Source organism: Oryza glaberrima, chromosome 9 (assembly GCF_000147395.1).
Source record: "Oryza glaberrima chromosome 9, OglaRS2, whole genome shotgun sequence".
In the NCBI taxonomy this organism is placed as follows: Eukaryota; Viridiplantae; Streptophyta; class Magnoliopsida; order Poales; family Poaceae; genus Oryza; species Oryza glaberrima.
The window spans coordinates 18461662-18480657 of NC_068334.1; the positions used below are offsets into that span (position 1 = coordinate 18461662).

The following is an 18996-nucleotide window of genomic DNA, read 5'->3' on the forward strand; positions in this document are numbered from 1 at the left end:
AATTCACTGGTCTGTCTTTTTGTGTGTGCTGTTCTCTCTCTCTCAAGTCTCAACCTGCAATCGCTGGCGCACAGTGCTGTCTTAAGGGGGCTGATTAAATGTGCCAATTTCTGGTCCCAAGATCCTCCCATTTTGGTCTTGTTACAATTCACACCTCCAGAAACAGATCAGCTACCCCCCCCCCCCCCCTTCCCAAAAAAAAAAGAAAAAGAAAAAAGAAAAATCGCATCCGACAAGCACCTGCAACATTATTACAAACATCCATTTCGAATTCTGCCAACATAATCTTTTTATTTTCTTCTCGAGTTTTAAAAGAAACTTTTAAGCTTTAAATCCGAGCTCGTCACCGAGGGCAGGGCAGGGCAGCCGCAGAGCAAAAGGTGTGAAAGAACCCGTGAAGAAATAAAAGAGCAACCACCAGTAGGTGATCCAACTTAAATTTCCAAATCGCCCAAAAGCGGCATTAAACCCCGTCGTTTCTCCCCTGCCCCCCGCGCATGTGCCCCGAAAGCGACCGACCCGACCCGTCGCCGTCGCCGCCACTGCTCCCCCCCACCCGCGCGCCCAGCAACCGCCCGCACGAACGCACGCACGCTCGCCTCGCCTCCGCTTGCTTGTGTGTGGCGTTGCGTCTCGCCCCTCGCCCGACGGCGACGCGACGCGAGATCGCTACGTCCGAATGGGACGCATCCATATATATTTCCGGGCTTCCGGCTATATATATGCATTCTTGGCTTGAACAAAAATTATTGGAGCCATCTTTCGGACCATTTGTAAATGAAAAATAATTTATGAATAAAACTTTCATATATATATATATATATATATATATATATATATATATATTCTTAGCGATCTAAAAGCAATGGCTGACAAATAAACTTTAATGAAAAAACTCCAAAATCAACTCCAAATTTAAGGTTAAAAATTTAAATTTGGTTGATAAGTATAAGTATAAGAGAAAAGATGATGCCCTTTGTTTTAGAATTATAAGCGAATTTATGAGTCAAAACGTTTAAGGGCCTCTTTATTGAGGCTTAGGTTCATTTTTAATCTCTTTTATTTGTTTCAAAATAAGTTTACTTTAAAGGTAGTCACTGCATTGGAGTTTGTGAAAGTAAAGAATATTTGTATTGGGAGTAGATAAGATGGAAAATAGTTACACTGGAATTGGGGGTGTTCCAGTTTTTTTTAGTTTTGTATTGATATGTCTGGGATGGATGAAAAATGAATTTAAACTGACTTAAAAGTCTAAGCCAATAAACCAAAACAAGAAGACAAATAACATCCACGTCTCGCTAACAAGTGGGATGCCAATTGGCAGGCGCCAACTGTGAGTCCCTGATATGTGGGCATCAGATGGGAGCATGTAGTGGTGTTTATCAAACACTAACAACGTCAATGAGTCACTAATATAGTGATATGTGAACATCTCACGTCAGAAGGGTGTATGTAATGGTGTTAATTTATCAAACACTAGCGATGTTGATGAGTCACTGATACGTGGACATTCTGATGGGTATGTGTACTGGTGTTTATAGAAAGCTATCAATGTGTCTCTAACATCATGGGGATCTTTCGGTAGAGGTTTGCTGGAGTTTGTACGTGGAGCAGGTACAATAGCTGGTTATAAGGCAGCTATAAACATATTTTAAAGAAATAAAGGAAGAGAAAGAAGAGCAGCGGGCTATAAATTTGTAGCCAGCTACAGCACGGACTCTAAGACGTAATGTGTGTATGATAGGTGGGACCAGATATTAAAGTATAATAAGCAACTATTGGATGAATTGGCTATAGATAATTTAGAGCTAGTAGTGGACTATACTAATAAACTTGCTCTTAGATTGTGTGGATTTGGTCGACTTAGACTGTCATGGTTGGGAGTATACTATCATTTGATGGTTTTCGAGCTAGGCGGTATTGGAAAAAGGGGGCTTGTTTTTGTGACGTGCAGATCAGTATCTTAGGGACGCACGCTTGTGTGGACTACGAAGCACCTGCATCACTATCACGAGTGGCACATGAATTTGCCTCCTCTCCCTCTCTTTTTTCTTTAACATGGCATATGAATTTACTTCTAGAAGAGTTAAAAAGAGGGTAACAGAGGCAAGGGAAAAAGAAGAGCGATGCTATACATGGTAAAATAAATTCTTACAAAAACTTTTACAAACAAAGAGATATTAGCCGCTTAGTTTATTCAATAGGTAGTTATGAAAATTCAAGATACAATCATAGCGTGTTACATTAGTTTTTTTGAATAATTTATTTTTACGCTATTGGTATCATATCCTCGTTCGAGGTATCTTTTGAAATATATTTTTTAGGGTGTTGTGTTTTGCTCTTCAGCAGTGGGTTCTAGTTGTATACGCGTGGTGTGTTTTTTTTTTCCGTTTTCATGACTAAAGCCTTTTGTAGACTTATAATATTTTTTACCGCTATATCGATACGAAACATCACACTGTCTATGGGTTATTAAAAGAACTTCTCATGTTTACGATTCTATATGAATTTCTGGACCACAAACCACTCGTTTTTCCTTCAACTTAAAAAAATTAACTAATTTTTTTTAACAATACTTGTTTGTATTCTACCCTTTTTTGTCGGTTTTTATCAACGATTTTTGTGAAATCCAAATATATCATTCAAGCGGTTTTTTATCTGTCATGGGGATTATGAACCTGGCTGTATGAATTCTCTAGCCAAGGCAGAGGCAGAGGAGTTTTATTTTGGGTGGTCCTGTCCTCCAAGGAAGAGAGCCCTGGCATCAGCGATGGGCACATTGAAGAGAGAGGGAACCACCGCCTGCCTCCCAAACAGTGGGAAAACCAATCCAACTGTCCATTGATGAGTTCCCTCGATATCCCACTTGCACGCCATGCTACTGGCTGCATGTGGTCTCATTTATTTTTAATTTGTTACGGGGGTAAAAACTTGTCGCTTTGGGTAGTAAAAACTTCAAAGGGGGAAATATTTACTATCATATGAAATAATTGCGTGTTTTTTTTTATGTAGGTCGCTCCGTGATAATCGTAACGGTTAAATCTGGTGGAAACACACGATGAAGCGGTTGACAACTATATGATCTCTAAAGGCATGTTCAGAAGCATTGGTTGCAGCTGCACCGCAGCCAGCTATTACTGAAAGCCAACTCACGTCTCCTTATCGGCTATGTTTGAGAGGAGAGGAAAAGTGAAGGTTGAGAAAATACGTAAAACAAAATGAGTTATTAGTGTATGATTAATTGAGTATTAATTTATATTTGAAAAATAGATTAATATGATTTTTTGAAATAATTTTTCTATAGAAACTTTTCGCAAAAATGCACACTATTTATCAGTTTGGGAAACACGCACGTGAAAAACGAGATTTTTTCTTCTCTTTTGTACTCTATCCAAGCTTTGGTCTTATGAATTCCCGTACGTAGCTTGACAATTACTCCCTCCATTTTCAAGTCATGTTTTGAAAATGTCGAACATGGATATGATATATTATAAAATTATTGAAGAAGCTAATAACATATAGAATAGTTATTATCTAGAAAAAAACATATAGAATAGTTAGATGAATGTATAGGTATAAGTTTGTCTCCCAAAAAAACTTATAATTATTACTTTTATCTAGTTTTCAAATAATTCGGGCAACAGAAATTAGTTGTACATGTTGTGTGTGTCAATGATCAAAACGATATGTTTTCGTGACCGTAGAGAGCGTATGATTACGAAAGTTGATCTAGTTTACGAGCCCACCAAACAAGAAAAAGCTAGCTCAGTGGAAGAGGTACTTTGCCGGTACAGCTTGATAACTTGCAGCATAATACCCACGGTTTAGGACTTTAGGCACCCACCATGAAGTACTAGATTTTTCCCATTTCGTGCAATTTTGGTCAAGAAAAACAAGTTTGGTTTCATTGTGCCATCATATGCATGCGTCTGTCCTACAATTAATCATCATCTACATGAATTAATGTGCTGTTAATTAAGGATTAATCGATATGCTGTTAATTAAGAACATCCAGTACATTATCACCGTAACCCATCCCTAGTTTGGCAAGGGCATAATCCTAGGGATTATTTCCTGATTAGTCACTAACCCAAATTAGGTACTACTAGATGTTTTGGACATCTAGATGACTACATCTAGGACCAGTACTAGCTATAAGTTCTGAAGCCACATGTTGACAGAATGCGCCGTGGTAGTAGGGATTTTAATATTTTACTTTTACGGTTTAACCACTCGTCTTATTTAAAAAGTTTATATGTAAATATAAAAAACAAAAAGTTGTGCTTAAAATATCTTGGATAATAAAATAAGTCACAAATAAAATAAATAATAATTTTAATTTTTTTTAAATAAGTCGAATGATCAAACAACATAAGCAAAAATGTGAAAATATCTTATATTAGGGGACGGAGGGAATAGTACTTTTTTTTAGTCATTTAATCCGACTTTTTTCCTTTTTTTTTTTGGTTTCTTGGATGCCATTATAGTAGTTCTGACTTTTGAGATGCAAGTTTGTTATACATCAACTAACCCAAAAGAAAAGAGAGGGAGAAAGAAAGACAAAGTTCGTTGGATACCCCTGGAGCTTACAGTGACATTCATGCCTTGACAATTGGCGTCAACTTCACTCGTACGCAGCTTGGCCGTTTCTGCAAACGCATTTGCTCCCCGGACACATGCATCCCATCTTGCCAATCTGCCAATCGAGCGACCAACATTTAATTATGGGGAAATTTAAATTTTGTTACGACACACGGAGTAGTTTTGTTTTTACTATTACTGCTACCTGTTTGTTTTGGACACAAGGATGCCAATTTAATTAATTGTTAGAAGTAAAATTTAGCGAACGCGTGCAAAAAAATGTGGAAAAACAATCCAAATTAAAGGCTAAAGGTACACGTCGAGAGTCGAGATTCGTAATGCGAAAATGTTCATGTCGAGGATACTGTTCATTTGGAAGCGACGCTATTTGTGTGTATAAAGAATTATGCAAATTAAAGTATGCATATCAAGTGTATTTTTCTTGCTAGGGAAATGATAGTAATTATCATGGTTATCAATTATCATAATACTGACTATACGTACTTTGTTACTAAAATCCCATTTGTATTTTATACTATTATTAGTCAGTAGGTTATGTGGCACAAGCTATTGTTATTCTTAATTTCTTATACTAGTTGGAAGGAGGCAAATACAGTAAAATTTTAAAAAAGAACATGTACAAAAGGAGAAATATCATTCGGCAAATCAATCCACACCCCAAAAATTCAAATCGTGTAAAAATTCTGGAAGTTAAATGTACACATCAAAACTCTTAATGTAATGAGATATGTGCGCCTTTCGCGTATTCATGAAAAAAGATATGCATGCCGAGAATACTGCTCCTTCGTAAGTGACATTGCTTGCGAGTAAAAAGAATTGTACAAACATGCATAGCAAATTATTGTTGGTGGGAAATAATTCCCATAATGCAATTATATGAATGCCTTTTGCGTATTCCTAAAGGGAAAAAAAGGTGCATATTGAGAATACTGCTATTTGGAAGTGATGTTGCTTGTGGGTAAAAAAAATTGTGCAAAACATGTATAGCAAACTATTGTTTGTGGGGAAATAATTCCCATGGTTATCAACAACCCAAGTAATGGCTACTTACTTATTTCTGAGATTCCATTGTTTATTTAATATTTGTCAGAAGATTTATAAGGCGCAATGGAAATACATCGTTATGTAAGGAGCGTATATATTGGGGAAAATTTTGCCATATTAACTGGCAGATGCAAACGCAGTAAAAAATAGAAGAAGAAGCACAAGGTACAAAGGAGAAACATTATGTAACCAATCATTCTAGCTCCTCCACAATTTTTGCAAAATAAAGGCTACATGGTGTGAGAGAGAGTGGCCTATCATGATAGAGCAATCCTTCACCTATCATCCAATTTATTCTTTTCTTTTTTACCTAGAAGCCCTTTATCCCTTATACACAAGAAGTCAAGGACACCCAAAAGTAACAAACAAACAAATCAGCCCCATGTCCTTGGCAATAGGCAAAGGACAGGCTCCCTCCCAAACAAGAACCCCCAAAGCATTTTAAAAGTATTTTTTGTGTATATAAAAAACACCAAATTCTGAATTGGTCTGGTGCCACATGTGGCGACAAGATATAAACTAGTGATATATAAAATTAATAATATGTACTTGTGATGGAGAAATGGACCATGATATACTGTTTTTTTTAGATCAAATGGACCAGTGACCTGCAGGAGAGGTGCAGTTGGAACATCTTGAATTTTAGGGTTAAACTAATGTGTGCAAGTGCAAGTTTGCTCAGATAGATTTTTTTTGGAGTCAGAATGTGTGGTCTACACACTTCTGGAATTAAAAATTGCTCCTACTCACCTTACAAAGCAGCTGCAAATAGGCTCTTAGTTTTAAGGTTGATGTCCTTTTCTCTGTCAAGGGGATAAGTGTCAAGACAATTTAAAACATCCTTCATGTAGAGTTAGTTAATTATTAAATTTATTATTTTCTATAAGATGGAGTTTTGACACAAAATGATTAGCATGAATGTTTGTTAAGAGTTCAACCCAACAACCATACATTAAACAACAGTGACGTGGCGCGTGATAATTTTCACGCTAGCTTGAATCACCGGGCTAAAAGTTGACATGTGTTAATTGTGAAGCTTATTTGTGTTTGACAATGAGATGTATACGAAGTTTGGGTGACATTTGCGCCATTTGTTACTACAATCCCAGTGAGAAATCAGCTTGCATATTTTCAAGAAAAGAAAGAATCAGATTGCAACACACAGTAGCTAGCTAGGAACACACAAGAACCAACAGCATATAGCATATAAAGAACCATAATATATATATATATATATATATATATATATATATATATATATATATATATATATATATATATATATATATATATATATATATATATATATATATATATATATATATAGATATATATATATATATATATATATATATATATATATATAATGTACTTATGCAATCAGAAAACATAGACCAGTTAGAGTTTTCTATGAATATTTGACTTTTCTTCCATGAAAGAATCTTTTTTCTTAACTGTAACCTTCAACTATCTAAATCACACGCACTATTTATAACAACGAAAGTTCCGTATACAATTCGGTGAAAGAGTCACAATAAAAAATATTCTACGTTTTCAATTTATTATAAAAAAATCATAATTTGATCTCACGTAAATACAATTATCCTACCGAACCAAATATACCTATATACCCCATTTCTCGAATTTCAGTAAGGTAGAGAGCAAACTATCAAACAATGACCCCAAGACAGAAGATAGCAACACTGAGCTGCACACATCACAACCCCTGCTACTGTAGCAGGACAGTAAAGCCATTTGATTTGTTTTAATTTGTGGCACCCAAATAATAAATCCCAACACACACCACCAAACCTCTGCTAATAAGAAGCCAAGAAAAGTAATTGCACTAGGCCTCCAAGAGGCCAGGGCCTCCCCTCAACCAAACCAACCCCTCCCCAATTATTGCGGCACAATGGCTCCATGCTGGTGTTAAAGGATGAACATGGCCCTGTGGTGCTTGGGGGCCCCCATCCCACCCCCATTCATTGTTTGCTCCTTTAGAATCCCTGTCAGGGATTTGATGAGATGAATGGCTGCAATGCAATGCAAACACTGCATCAGACCATCCATGCAGCAAACAAAAAACAAGCCAAGCTAGAAAACATATTACTACAAGTATATTACTAATACCTCTACCCAAAATATAAGAATTTTTTCCATGTAAAATAATGTATGTTATACTCCTTTCGGTCACAAATACATGTTTGTTTTGATTAGAGGTAGATAAACTCTGGCTGTTATTTTTGTTTAATATACATGAGTATGCCTATCACTTTATTAAGAAGTAGGAAACCACAGTGGAGAGGGTAAAACACCCTCACCACAAACAACTACCCGTCTGTTGTATAAACACAACTCATTCGACCCGACCTTATTCAATTGAGGTAAACGACTTTCTAAGGAATTCGTCATCGAGCTGAAAGGCCCCGACAATACACCAAAAACCACATTTATTTGCTACTGTTTAAATGACAGTCGTAATATTAGGACTAGCCTCATTAAACACATCAGCATGATATTTTTTTAATGTACGATTTAAGCGATGTAAAAGCAGATAGATTTGAATGTAAGTAATTCCTAAAAAATACATTTGACTCCTCAATTGAATGATACAGGTTTGATGGTAATAGCCAAAATTATTTCTAAAGCCACTATTGATGGAAGCAAAACAACTCAAAGTCAAAACCGATGGTTATCTGTAAACAGAAGGAGTATTATAATGCCACATATATATATATATATATGACCACCTCTCCTCCTCCTCTTCCTCCCCTCATCACTGATGAAGATCACTCACTCACTGCCTATACAACACTACACAACTCTGCAGTCTGCACTTGCCTCCTCTGCAAAAACCAAGTAGGAGTAGTACTGACTCACTGCCTACCACTACTAGTCTCCTCCTTGGTGGTAGAGTATTCTTGTTGTGTTGTGCACTTGTGCTGCATCTGTGCAGTGTGCTGTGTTGTGTAGCAGCAGCAGCAGCTACAAGTAGCAAAGCCAAGCACAACCACCATCAATTTCACTTGCTCATTCAGCAGCAGCAGCAGCAGCATCAGCATCAGCATCAGCTGCAGCTGCAGCTGCTGGTCATCTCTCTTCTCCTCTGCTGTGTGAAGAGAGTGTGTTTTTGTGTGTGTGTTTCAGTGTGTCTCTCATCCCTATCAGGATAAGCTTCTGCTTCTGCTGCTGATCTGTTGCATTTGCCCTGTTCTTGGCGCTCGATTTGTTGGTATCTCGGTGTTTGCGATCAATAATTCGTTGGTTCGTTCGTTCGCCGCTAGTTGCCACCTTCGCCGCGGCATGTCCGTGGGATGAGAGCGACGGGCGGTGGCGACAAACCGGCCATTCCTCGTCCTCCTCCTCCGGTGGTGGTGGTGGCCTCACCGTGAAAGCGAGAGGTAGACGACGAGGTGTCCAAGTTGCCAAGAAGTGGCGTGGAGTGGAGCCGTGTCGTGCCATGGATTGGGATCTCAAGATGCCTGTTTCTTGGGACCTGGCCGAGCTGGAGCACAACGCCGTGCCGAACATGGCGGCGGCGGCGAGCGCGGCGGAGCCGGGCATTGCCGCGGTGGCGGCGTCGCGCGGGGCGCCGGGCCGGCCGGAGTGCTCTGTCGACCTCAAGCTCGGCGGGCTCGGCGAGTTCGGCGCCGCGGACGCGCTCAAGGAGCCCGCCGCCGCGGCGAAGGCGCCGGTGTCGAGCGCCGCCGCCGCCGCCTCGGTGGCGAAGGTGCCGCCGTCCACGAGCACGCTGAAGCGGCCGCGCGGCGGGGGCGGCGGCGGCGGCGGGCAGTGCCCGTCGTGCGCCGTGGACGGCTGCAAGGCCGACCTGAGCAAGCACCGCGACTACCACCGGCGGCACAAGGTGTGCGAGCCGCACTCCAAGACTCCCGTCGTCGTCGTCTCCGGCCGCGAGATGCGCTTCTGCCAGCAGTGCAGCAGGTAAACCAATCTGACGAACCAAAAAAAGAAAAAAAAGCACAAGAAAATAGGGTAAAATTTGGCAAATTTTCAGTTCATAACCAATTCTAGCCATGCTAAATTCAGCACATTGATTAAATTCCCGAATCGATGACTGCCCGCAATCGTGTCACGTCGGATTGTGATTTGCAAAAGATCATTGCCTGAATTGTGCGATGGAAAAAAATAATAAAAATTGGCCGCAACCAAGAACACACACTGACTGATTGGGGTTCAGTTTATCTCTTCTACATCCTTTTCTTTTCACTGCTGATTATTCCCTTTGTTCAAAGTGAATAGGCCAAATCAGTTCTTTCTTTGGCCTCGGCTTTCCCTTTCCCTGGCACAATTGTTCCAAGAAAATTTATCACTAGAGATTAGATGAGATGAGATGAGATGAACATTTTTCTGGCTGTCTTGTTCCAAGGATGCACAGCTTTACCTTTTCCGGCGCCAACTTTTCAGCCTTTTCATATGATGTACCACAAGTTTTTCCCCTGTTGCACTTTACCTTGGCAACCGGTATACCTGAATTATAACCTCCTCTTTTCCTATTTCTGCACTAGTAACTTTCTGACCCATCAGTGGTAATTATTATCCCTAAAAAGCCACTGATGCATTTCATGTGCCAAAGATCAGATGGAGTTGGGTCTTTTGTTATGATACCTGCTACATGTGCACATTATCCCTGGGGCCACTTTCTTCATGGTTTTTGTTTGAAAGTGATGAATGAACTGGAAATTCGTGAATTTTACGTTGTATCGCCGAAGAAATTTATTATGTTTCACGGGTAGTGTCATTGACATCAGGTAGCAATTCTTTTGTGGTCAGCTGCAAAATTTAAGAGTAAAAATGGAGTTCCAACACATTAGGTAGGTAGTTTAGGATCTATGTGATTCCTTTTTTTTTTTTTTTTTGCTTTGAGGAGTTTAAGAATCAGAATGTCTCTTAGTTAAGTAATACCCTGGTTGATTAGGCCCCATTTCTGACATGTTTGCCTAGCTCCCTTTTCTGCTTAGATCTTTCCTTTCTGAATCAGTGACCAGATCCATACAAGTTATTTCACTTTTTTCCGTGGATCCTTGTGCAACAGTATTTATTATGAGGGACTGTTGATTTGTAAAGATGATATTGAACATGCAACCTGCTTTATACTATGGCTTGCTTTGCTTCAGGTTATTAGCTATGCTCTTTATTTAAGTTGTTGGGACCAACAAGGTTGCTGTTTGAAAGCTAACTACAGTCTGTATAGTGCATTCAACCAGATAACCCTTACAAATACCAATGTCTACTCAATGGTTAACTAATTACAAATCAGATAAATACACCCAATAGGTTGCCTTACCCCTTTTTGTGTGTTTTGGGGTTGGTTTGTGTGCACCTTTTCAAATTCGATCAGTATTTTTTGGGTAAGATATCAGTGAAATTTTGACCGATTTGGCTGTACAGTAAAAGCTATATTTAATTTTCAAGAGTATATCTTGTTCCAGGAATATGAACATCATCCTTGTTATTTGACTACTGAACTGAAATAAAACAGTTGTTAAAGCATGGTCGTCCTTTTCCAGCTGAATCATTTGCTTCCACAAACAAAACAAAAAAAAGAAAATCCTTTTCCTTCAGGACATAACAACTAGCTGCTTTTCTAAATTAGTTCCAAGCATAATGCTTACTCTTACCAACTGAGTATAATGTGGTCCACTTTCCGCCGATATGAATCCTACTCTCTGGAGCTAATGCGCGCCTCCAATTTGTCAATTTTTTATTTTATAAAAATACTACGCAAGCCGAGATCTTGTATTAGGTTCATCTCTAGTTCAGTTGTGGACTTTTTGTGATGTCCTTTAACGTTGTTGAGCTATAATGAGCAAATTACCTCTGCATCATGTTACCTTTAACACAGTACAAATATTATCCGCCAATCATTCGCCACCTCCTGAAAAATTTATATCCTGTGGGGACTCCTTTGCAACGATTAATTGCCCTCTCCCAGATGCCCAGTGGAGCAAAATTAAAATGCCATATTGCTTGCCAGTCTTTATCAAGTATTCCTCAGTGCTCATTGCAAAAAAAAAAGGTGATCCTCATGAAGCAACAGGCTGGTGCGATGCATACTGCCATATACCTGCTGGAACCATTATACCGTGGTCCAAATGTCCCAGAGGCCAAAGTGTACTGTTTTTTTTTCTCTTGTGCTTGACAGGCCAGTACAAAACTTTTATATAACTGAATCCCCATGCATTGAAATTGTTAGCTGACACATTGAAATACGATTGGTCCAGCCGTGTACCATTTTATTTAATTGAAGCTGGGTGCTATTATTGAATATTCAGCAAATAAATACACGTATCATTCCTCTTCTTTTAAATAGCATCTGAGCCCCATTAATTTTGAAGTATTCGTATGTACTGTATTATTTATCTCTGAGATAAAACAAGTACATCTGAATATGTTTTTGCTTCAATTAGAACTCACACTACCTTTTCAGCATTAAAGCAGCTCTATTTTATTTTCCCTTTCACTTCCTAGTATAACAATCAAGCTTTGTTTTATAAAGATTTATTAAGTACTAAAAAAGGATTTTGATGTTTGGAATTCTCATCATAGCTTTTCATTTCTGTAGGTTTCACTTGCTTGGGGAGTTTGATGAGGCTAAGCGTAGTTGTAGAAAACGCTTGGATGGGCACAATCGACGCCGCAGGAAGCCACAGGCAGATAGCATGAGTTCTGGCAGCTTTATGACAAGTCAACAAGGTATTCTTGTTTAAAAACTGTTGTTTTGAAGAGTATGTTGAATGCTAATGACATAGTTGAAAATAAATTATGTAATGTCCTCTCTTGCTTAAACCAGAAATCTGAGCTGTAAAGCAAACAAAAAGTAATGTATATGTAGACTCCACCAATATGCCACTGCAAATTATACCCCAATTGCTCATAAAATGTAGCATGTAGAACCGAGGTTCAGTAATCTACCTGATACTTACGTATTCCGCAAGTTCTACTAGTTTCCTCCTGTGTAAATCGATGATAGGTTTGCCTATATTTTACATGGAGCTTAGAGAGCACAATGCAACCCTTATGTTTCAGTTAAAACAGCAAAAAAAATTATATCTTGTTGTGCATAGTATTATGTTTCAATTGATATTTACCTTTCTGATACTATTGTCAGATTTTTTATTATTATTATCATATATGAATGGGTTATTGTGTTTAGTGGGCATGGTGAGTTAATCACTCAAACTTAATTCAAGAATTGGAATCTGAGATGAAATTCCAGATACCCACATTAACTGGAGCTTTAAAGTTAAATCAACGGACTGAATTTCTTCTTCCACACCGAACAAATTTAGTAGCTGTTCTAGGGCTTGTTTCATTCATTCATTTATTTATTTTACATAATGGAGATTTCATTTCGTCGGATTTGTTTTAATGACGGCCATTTTAGTTCTGTATTCAAATGTAGGGACAAGGTTCGCGTCCTTCACTCCTCCAAGACCAGAGCCAAGCTGGCCTGGGATCATCAAATCCGAGGAGACCCCATATTACAGCCATCACCACCACCCTCATCCGGTGATGACCAGCCGGCAGCCGCATTTCGTCGGCTCGCCGTCGTCGGCGACGACGGCGGCGTTCTCCCCCAAGGAAGGCCGGCGGTTCCCGTTCCTCCATGAGGGCGATCAGATAAGCTTCGGCGGCGGCGGTGGCGCGGCGGCGGCGGCGACGCTGGAGATCTCGGTGTGCCAGCCCCTTCTCAAGACCACCGTCGTCGCGCCGCCGCCACCGGAGAGCAGCAGCAGCAACAAGATGTTCTCCTCCGACGGGCTGACGACGGCGACGACGACGACGACCACCGCCCACCACCACCACCAAGTGCTCGACTCCGATTGTGCTCTCTCTCTTCTGTCATCCCCGGCCAACTCCTCCAGCGTCGACGTCAGCCGGATGGTCCAGCCGTCACCGGCGGCGGCGGCGGGAGCCGAGCACCACCACCACCACCACCACCACCAAATCCCCATGGCGCAGCCGTTGGTCCCCAACCTGCAGCAGCAGTTCGGCGGCAGCTCGCCGTGGTTCGCCAGCTCGCCCGCCGCCGCGGCCGTCGCCGGCGGCGGGTTCGCCTGCCCGAGCATGGACAGCGAGCAGCAGCAGCAGCAGCAGCTGAACGCCGTGCTGGTGCCGGGCTCCAACGAGAACGAGATGAACTACCACGGCATGTTTCACGTCGGCGGCGAGGGCTCCTCCGACGGCACGTCGCCGTCGCTCCCATTCTCGTGGCAGTAGCTTAATTAGTAGCCTTCCCCAGTAATTATCATTAAGAGTTAAGAGTATCAGTAGCTGTTCCTCCCGTAATTAGTAACTACTACTACTACCTGTGATGTGCGGTGTTATTCGATCTCTTCTTGTGGTGCTTCCGTTTTAGTTACCTTACCTCTCTGAGCAGCAGCAAAGTTTGCACAGAAATTGGCAGAGAATGGAGATTGATTCTAATCATCGGGTGAACGTCCATCCATTAGTTGCATATCAACTATATCAACTAAATAGTTATAAATTTATTTTTAAAAAATTAACTAGATAGATCGATATGTAATATATCACTATAAAAACATGCAATATTAATTTTAACTTTTACAAGCTGTAACAAAATTGAGAAATTTAACTGCAAATATATATACACTACTTTGAGTTTTATTTGTTATTTATGTTACAATTTGTAGAAATTGAATTTTAATTTACATGTTTATGTAGTGATATATTACATATCTTGTCAATTATTTTTTAAAAAATTAATAATAATTTAGATGACATGCAATAAACGAGTGGACATTCACCGGTGATTAAAAGAGAAATTAAATTTGAAAATGTACCGTTCATTCAATTTTTTCTAAGGAATATTTGGGATGCAAAAACTTATGCAGAAATATATCATCGGCATCGCACTTCCGTTGCGTGAAAATGACGCGGGGATAACATCACGGATGGTATCGCGCGGCGAAAGCGCGAGACCGCACGGTTTCTCGCGGAATGGAAAGAGTGAGATCGCAGAAGCCATTTGCGACATTGTCCAATGGGATCCATTTGATTAGTGATCAAGTACTTAATTAACAATTAACTAATAATAATTAGTGATTAATTATCCTGATTAGTGATTAATTAATAATCAGTATAATTAACCGCTAATTAAATAGGCAAGGCACGGTATCTTTGCTTGAGCGATAGCGTTGATTGTTTGAGCGGTATCGTTGTTTGCTTGAGCGAGACCGCATGGTCTCGTACTTTCACTGCACGATACCGGTCGCGAAATCATTTCCACGTCATTTTCGCACAATGGTTGTACGAGACCGATGGTATATTTGTGCTGTATTCCAAATATTTCTAACAAAAAAAATTGAATGAACACTATATATTCAAATTTAATTCATTAAAAGAGTATAGCGGCAGAGAATTCCATGGAAATTCCTGTACAGAAACTTCACTAGCAGCACTGCAGCAGGAGGAGGAGCTCTGTTCCGTCTGGGCTTTTTCTCGGCCAGTGGTAATTAACTCGGCCCATCTGCAGCGCACGTTAGGTCGTCGTCTTGGGCCCATGTGACATGAGTCACATGACGCCAATGGAAATGGCGCACAACTGCACAAGCACAACACGACACGGTCGCTGCGTCGCATACACACACATAATACTGATTGAACTGATTGATCGCTGAGACGATTGATTGATGGATTGATTGCAAGGCAGCAACAAGCAAGCGCGAGTAGTTTGTGGGCAGGCACCGGGCCGGACGGGACGCGCCGACAGATCAAGCATTCAAGCTGCCTACTGCTCCCTCCGTTCTATAACGTTACAATCTAATATGGGGACTATATATGTTTAGATTCGTATTTTTAGAATAAATCAATATGAGACGGAGGAAGTATTACTAGCAAGCTAGCCAAGCCATTTCGTGGCTTTTGCCGTCCAAAATCTACCGGGATTTTTTCACGCACACACGGCTCTCTCCCTGCTCCGGGTCCGCGTCCTCACGTCGATCGATCCATCCATGGATCAGCCGGCGGCCGGGATCGTTCGTCGCGCGTCCATGGCATTGGGTACGACGATACATCGAACGGACGAATACCATGGGCCCGGTACGTATCGACGATCGCGGCATGATGGCATCCGATCGATCGACCCGGTACGTGTCCGTCCGTCGTACGTACTCCGTCACGCCGGCCGGTCGCGATCACCGATCGATCAAGTCGCGCGCGAGATGGGACGATATATATATATATATAGCCCAGATTAAAATTGCCTGCAGATATCTCGTGAGCACCCGGTCCGGACCGTTGTGCTCGCAGGTGTGCCTGCCGACGACGCGGTGACGGGGGCTTCAGGGTCTAGTCAAGCGCACCAACCATGTTGTTGCGTGCGGGGGATCGGTGTTGGTGGTGTAGCTTTTTACGGCTTCTTTAGAACACCCACAATGATAAAGTAAGTTGCTCTCTCTAAAACATGTACATCTCAGCAATAGACTAGATTAATAGTAAACCACTTCAATAGTATGTCTACATGAGTATCTATAGCTCTCTTATCCATTGCATCGTTTTTCTCTATAGACTATCTCCAGGTTAGTAGATAGCTTTACTTTCGCTCTCTTTTTATTTAATCTCTTCCAATTAGAAAAATATGATGACATAGATCTCTTGTATAGAGCCTATAGATAACCATTGCAGGTGCCCTTATATCCTTAAGTTGGAGAGAAATTTTCTGCTCACTTGAAACGAGAAATTTCATTAGCTTATAATTAATTAATATTAATAATTATAAACTTAAAAATGATTTTTCAAACAACATTTATATAGAATTTTTATTTTTTTAAAAAAAACACCATTAAATAGTTTGAAAAACGTGCTAATGAAATTGAGGAATTTGAAGAAAAGAACGGCTCAATTTGCTGAGCTATTATTCCGTATGTGATACAGTCTTGCATACCCATGTTTAATTACCTTTTTGTTTTTGAAATAAAGAACCACCTTCCACTCGTTTACTGCAAGCCGATCCATCGAGAACCGTTAAATACTGATGAATTTTGGTTAACACCATACGAAAACCAACTAATATTGTTCGGTTTTCACAAACCGATGACCAACCATTTTTTGCGAAATGCCAAATCCTGGCATGCCTAACCTGACCTGAGCTTGTAGTTTTCAAACGAACCGTGTTAATTGTGGTATATAACACATTGGGTTGGCTACTGTATCGTACATAATTTTGTTGGGGTTATTTCTGCATGCGTATACGTACGGATTAGTTGTAATTAAGAGGAAAAATATGCATGTATAATATAGATATACCTAGCATGCACCATTATATACTTATTAATCTAAGCATTAAAGTGCAAATGATACTAGATATTGAACATTCAACTTTATTGTATTGATAAATTGAACCGGATATATCCACAAGCACAAAATTTGCAATGCACTTCAAAATTAATGTAATCTTTGCACGCTACTCCCTACATTTCATATTATAAGTTGATTTGACTTTTTTTCCAAGTTTATAAAAAAAATTAGCAACATCTAAAACATCAAATTAGTTTCATTTAATCTAACATTAAATATATTTAGATACTACGTTTGTTTTATCTTAAAAATGTTAGTATGTTTTTTTTATAAACTTGGTCAGCCTTTGAAATGTTGGTCTAGAAAAAAAAGGTAAAAAAAATTATAATGCTGAATAAGCCACAATTTAAAAAGTTTACAGGGACGGTTTAATTCATTGACATTTCACATATACATAGCACATGCCAAATTCATATGATAACTTTTCTTTTTATAAACTGGACACCCCGTGCCAACAGTCAACCCCTAATTAAATTAACCACAACATGAATACATCATTAATTTTATAACATACTCTAGTTATTTTGCTTTTCATATATCTCCCCCTCTTGCTAATTTGAGTTCCCAGCATGCATGGATACTAATTAACTTAACCAAAATTAGTTAGCCTGCAGCCTAATTTGTCCATCTCTAGCTAGCTAGTTTGCACTTAACATCTGTGATACGTTACCACACCAAAGTTACATACACATTAATGATTAATCCTTTGATCAGTTCCTATATATCCCAGGTAGAATATATATCGATCTCTTCAGAATCACGACCAATTAGGTAAAATGAAAGAACATACACTCCTGCCTAGCCAAGACTTCAAACCTTACACACACATATATATCTACTACTGCAAGCACTGCAACGGCAAGGTTCTCTGCAGGCAAAGAGATATACCGATCGAAGAAGCCTCTCTCTATCCAAACCCAAACAGCTCCATTTTGTCTACACGAACTATGGCAACTTGGCAACCACATCGCTAGCTAGCTAGATATATACTATGCTACCTTGGTTCATTTTGCTGCTTTGATCTGCAGCTGCAACCCAAGAGAAAAGTTCTAAGGGTCTGTATGGGGATTTTCTGACCGCTGTATCTTCTCTCAAAATCATATTAATCCCCTCTACATAGTCTAGTTTTTCATCCAAATTCTCAAAAGCTCTAATTATAGAATCTAGAAAATTAACTAGAAAACAGAAGCTGAGAAATCCACATTCTCCATATTCTCAGAAGCTGGATACTAACTAGCTATTTCCCAAAATCTTAGGCCTTGTTTAGTTGGGGAAAATTTTTGGGTTTGGTTGTCACATTAGATATACGGACACACATTAGTATTAAATGTAGTACAATAACAAAACAAATTACAGATTCTGTCAGAAAATTACAAGACAAATTTATTGAGCTCAATTAATCCGTCATTAGCAAATGTTTACTGCGGCACCACATTGTCAAATCAGGCGCAATTAGACTTAAAAGATTTGTCTCGCAATTTACACGCAAACTGTGTAACTGGTCTTTTTTCCACATTTAATACTCCATGCATGTATCTAAATATTCGATGTGATGGGTGAAAATTGTTTATTTTGGGAACTAAACAAGGCCTTAAACTCTCCCAACAGATCACCCACCGGCTCCTAGTGGACACAAGAAGGGTATTTTTCCCGAAACCCGAAAACTCCGAGGTTTCAAGTGCAAAAGCGCCCAACTCTACTCACTTTTCCCCAGCTTTTCCGCGCTTAATTTCTCGACCTGTCGAATCCTCAGTCGCCACCGCTGCGTCGACGAGGAGAGAGAGAGAGAGAGAAAAAAAATCCAAAGCAATCAGTGAGAGACGCATTGAATTGGGTCGGAGATTAGTGCGAAATTAACCTAGATAGCTTTGCCTTTGCGTACGATGGATCGATCGAGACCGCCTAGGGTTCCGCGTCGTTCCACCACCTTGCCGGAAATGGCAATGCCGGGTAGCCCCCACCGCCGCTGCCCACCCTCTCCCCCTTCCCTTTTTAAACCCCTCATCCCCT

At 40.0% G+C, this 18996-nt stretch overlaps 1 protein-coding gene across 2 annotated transcripts; it reads left to right on the top strand.

Moving 5' to 3' along the window:
• The first annotated feature begins 8416 nt into the window (after positions 1–8416).
• LOC127784400 (squamosa promoter-binding-like protein 18) lies at positions 8417–14078 on the top strand. 2 transcript variants are annotated; one of them, XM_052311690.1, is made up of 3 exons: positions 8417–9588; positions 12230–12360; positions 13052–14078. In XM_052311690.1, exons 1-3 carry the CDS (start codon positions 9107–9109, stop codon positions 13885–13887), a joined length of 1449 nt encoding a protein of 482 aa, XP_052167650.1. In that variant the 5' UTR covers positions 8417–9106; the 3' UTR covers positions 13888–14078. The 2 variants fall into 2 exon arrangements, with proteins under 2 accessions (XP_052167650.1, XP_052167651.1); XM_052311691.1 differs by having other exon boundaries at positions 13070–14078.
• Positions 14079–18996: the final 4918 nt, after the last annotated feature.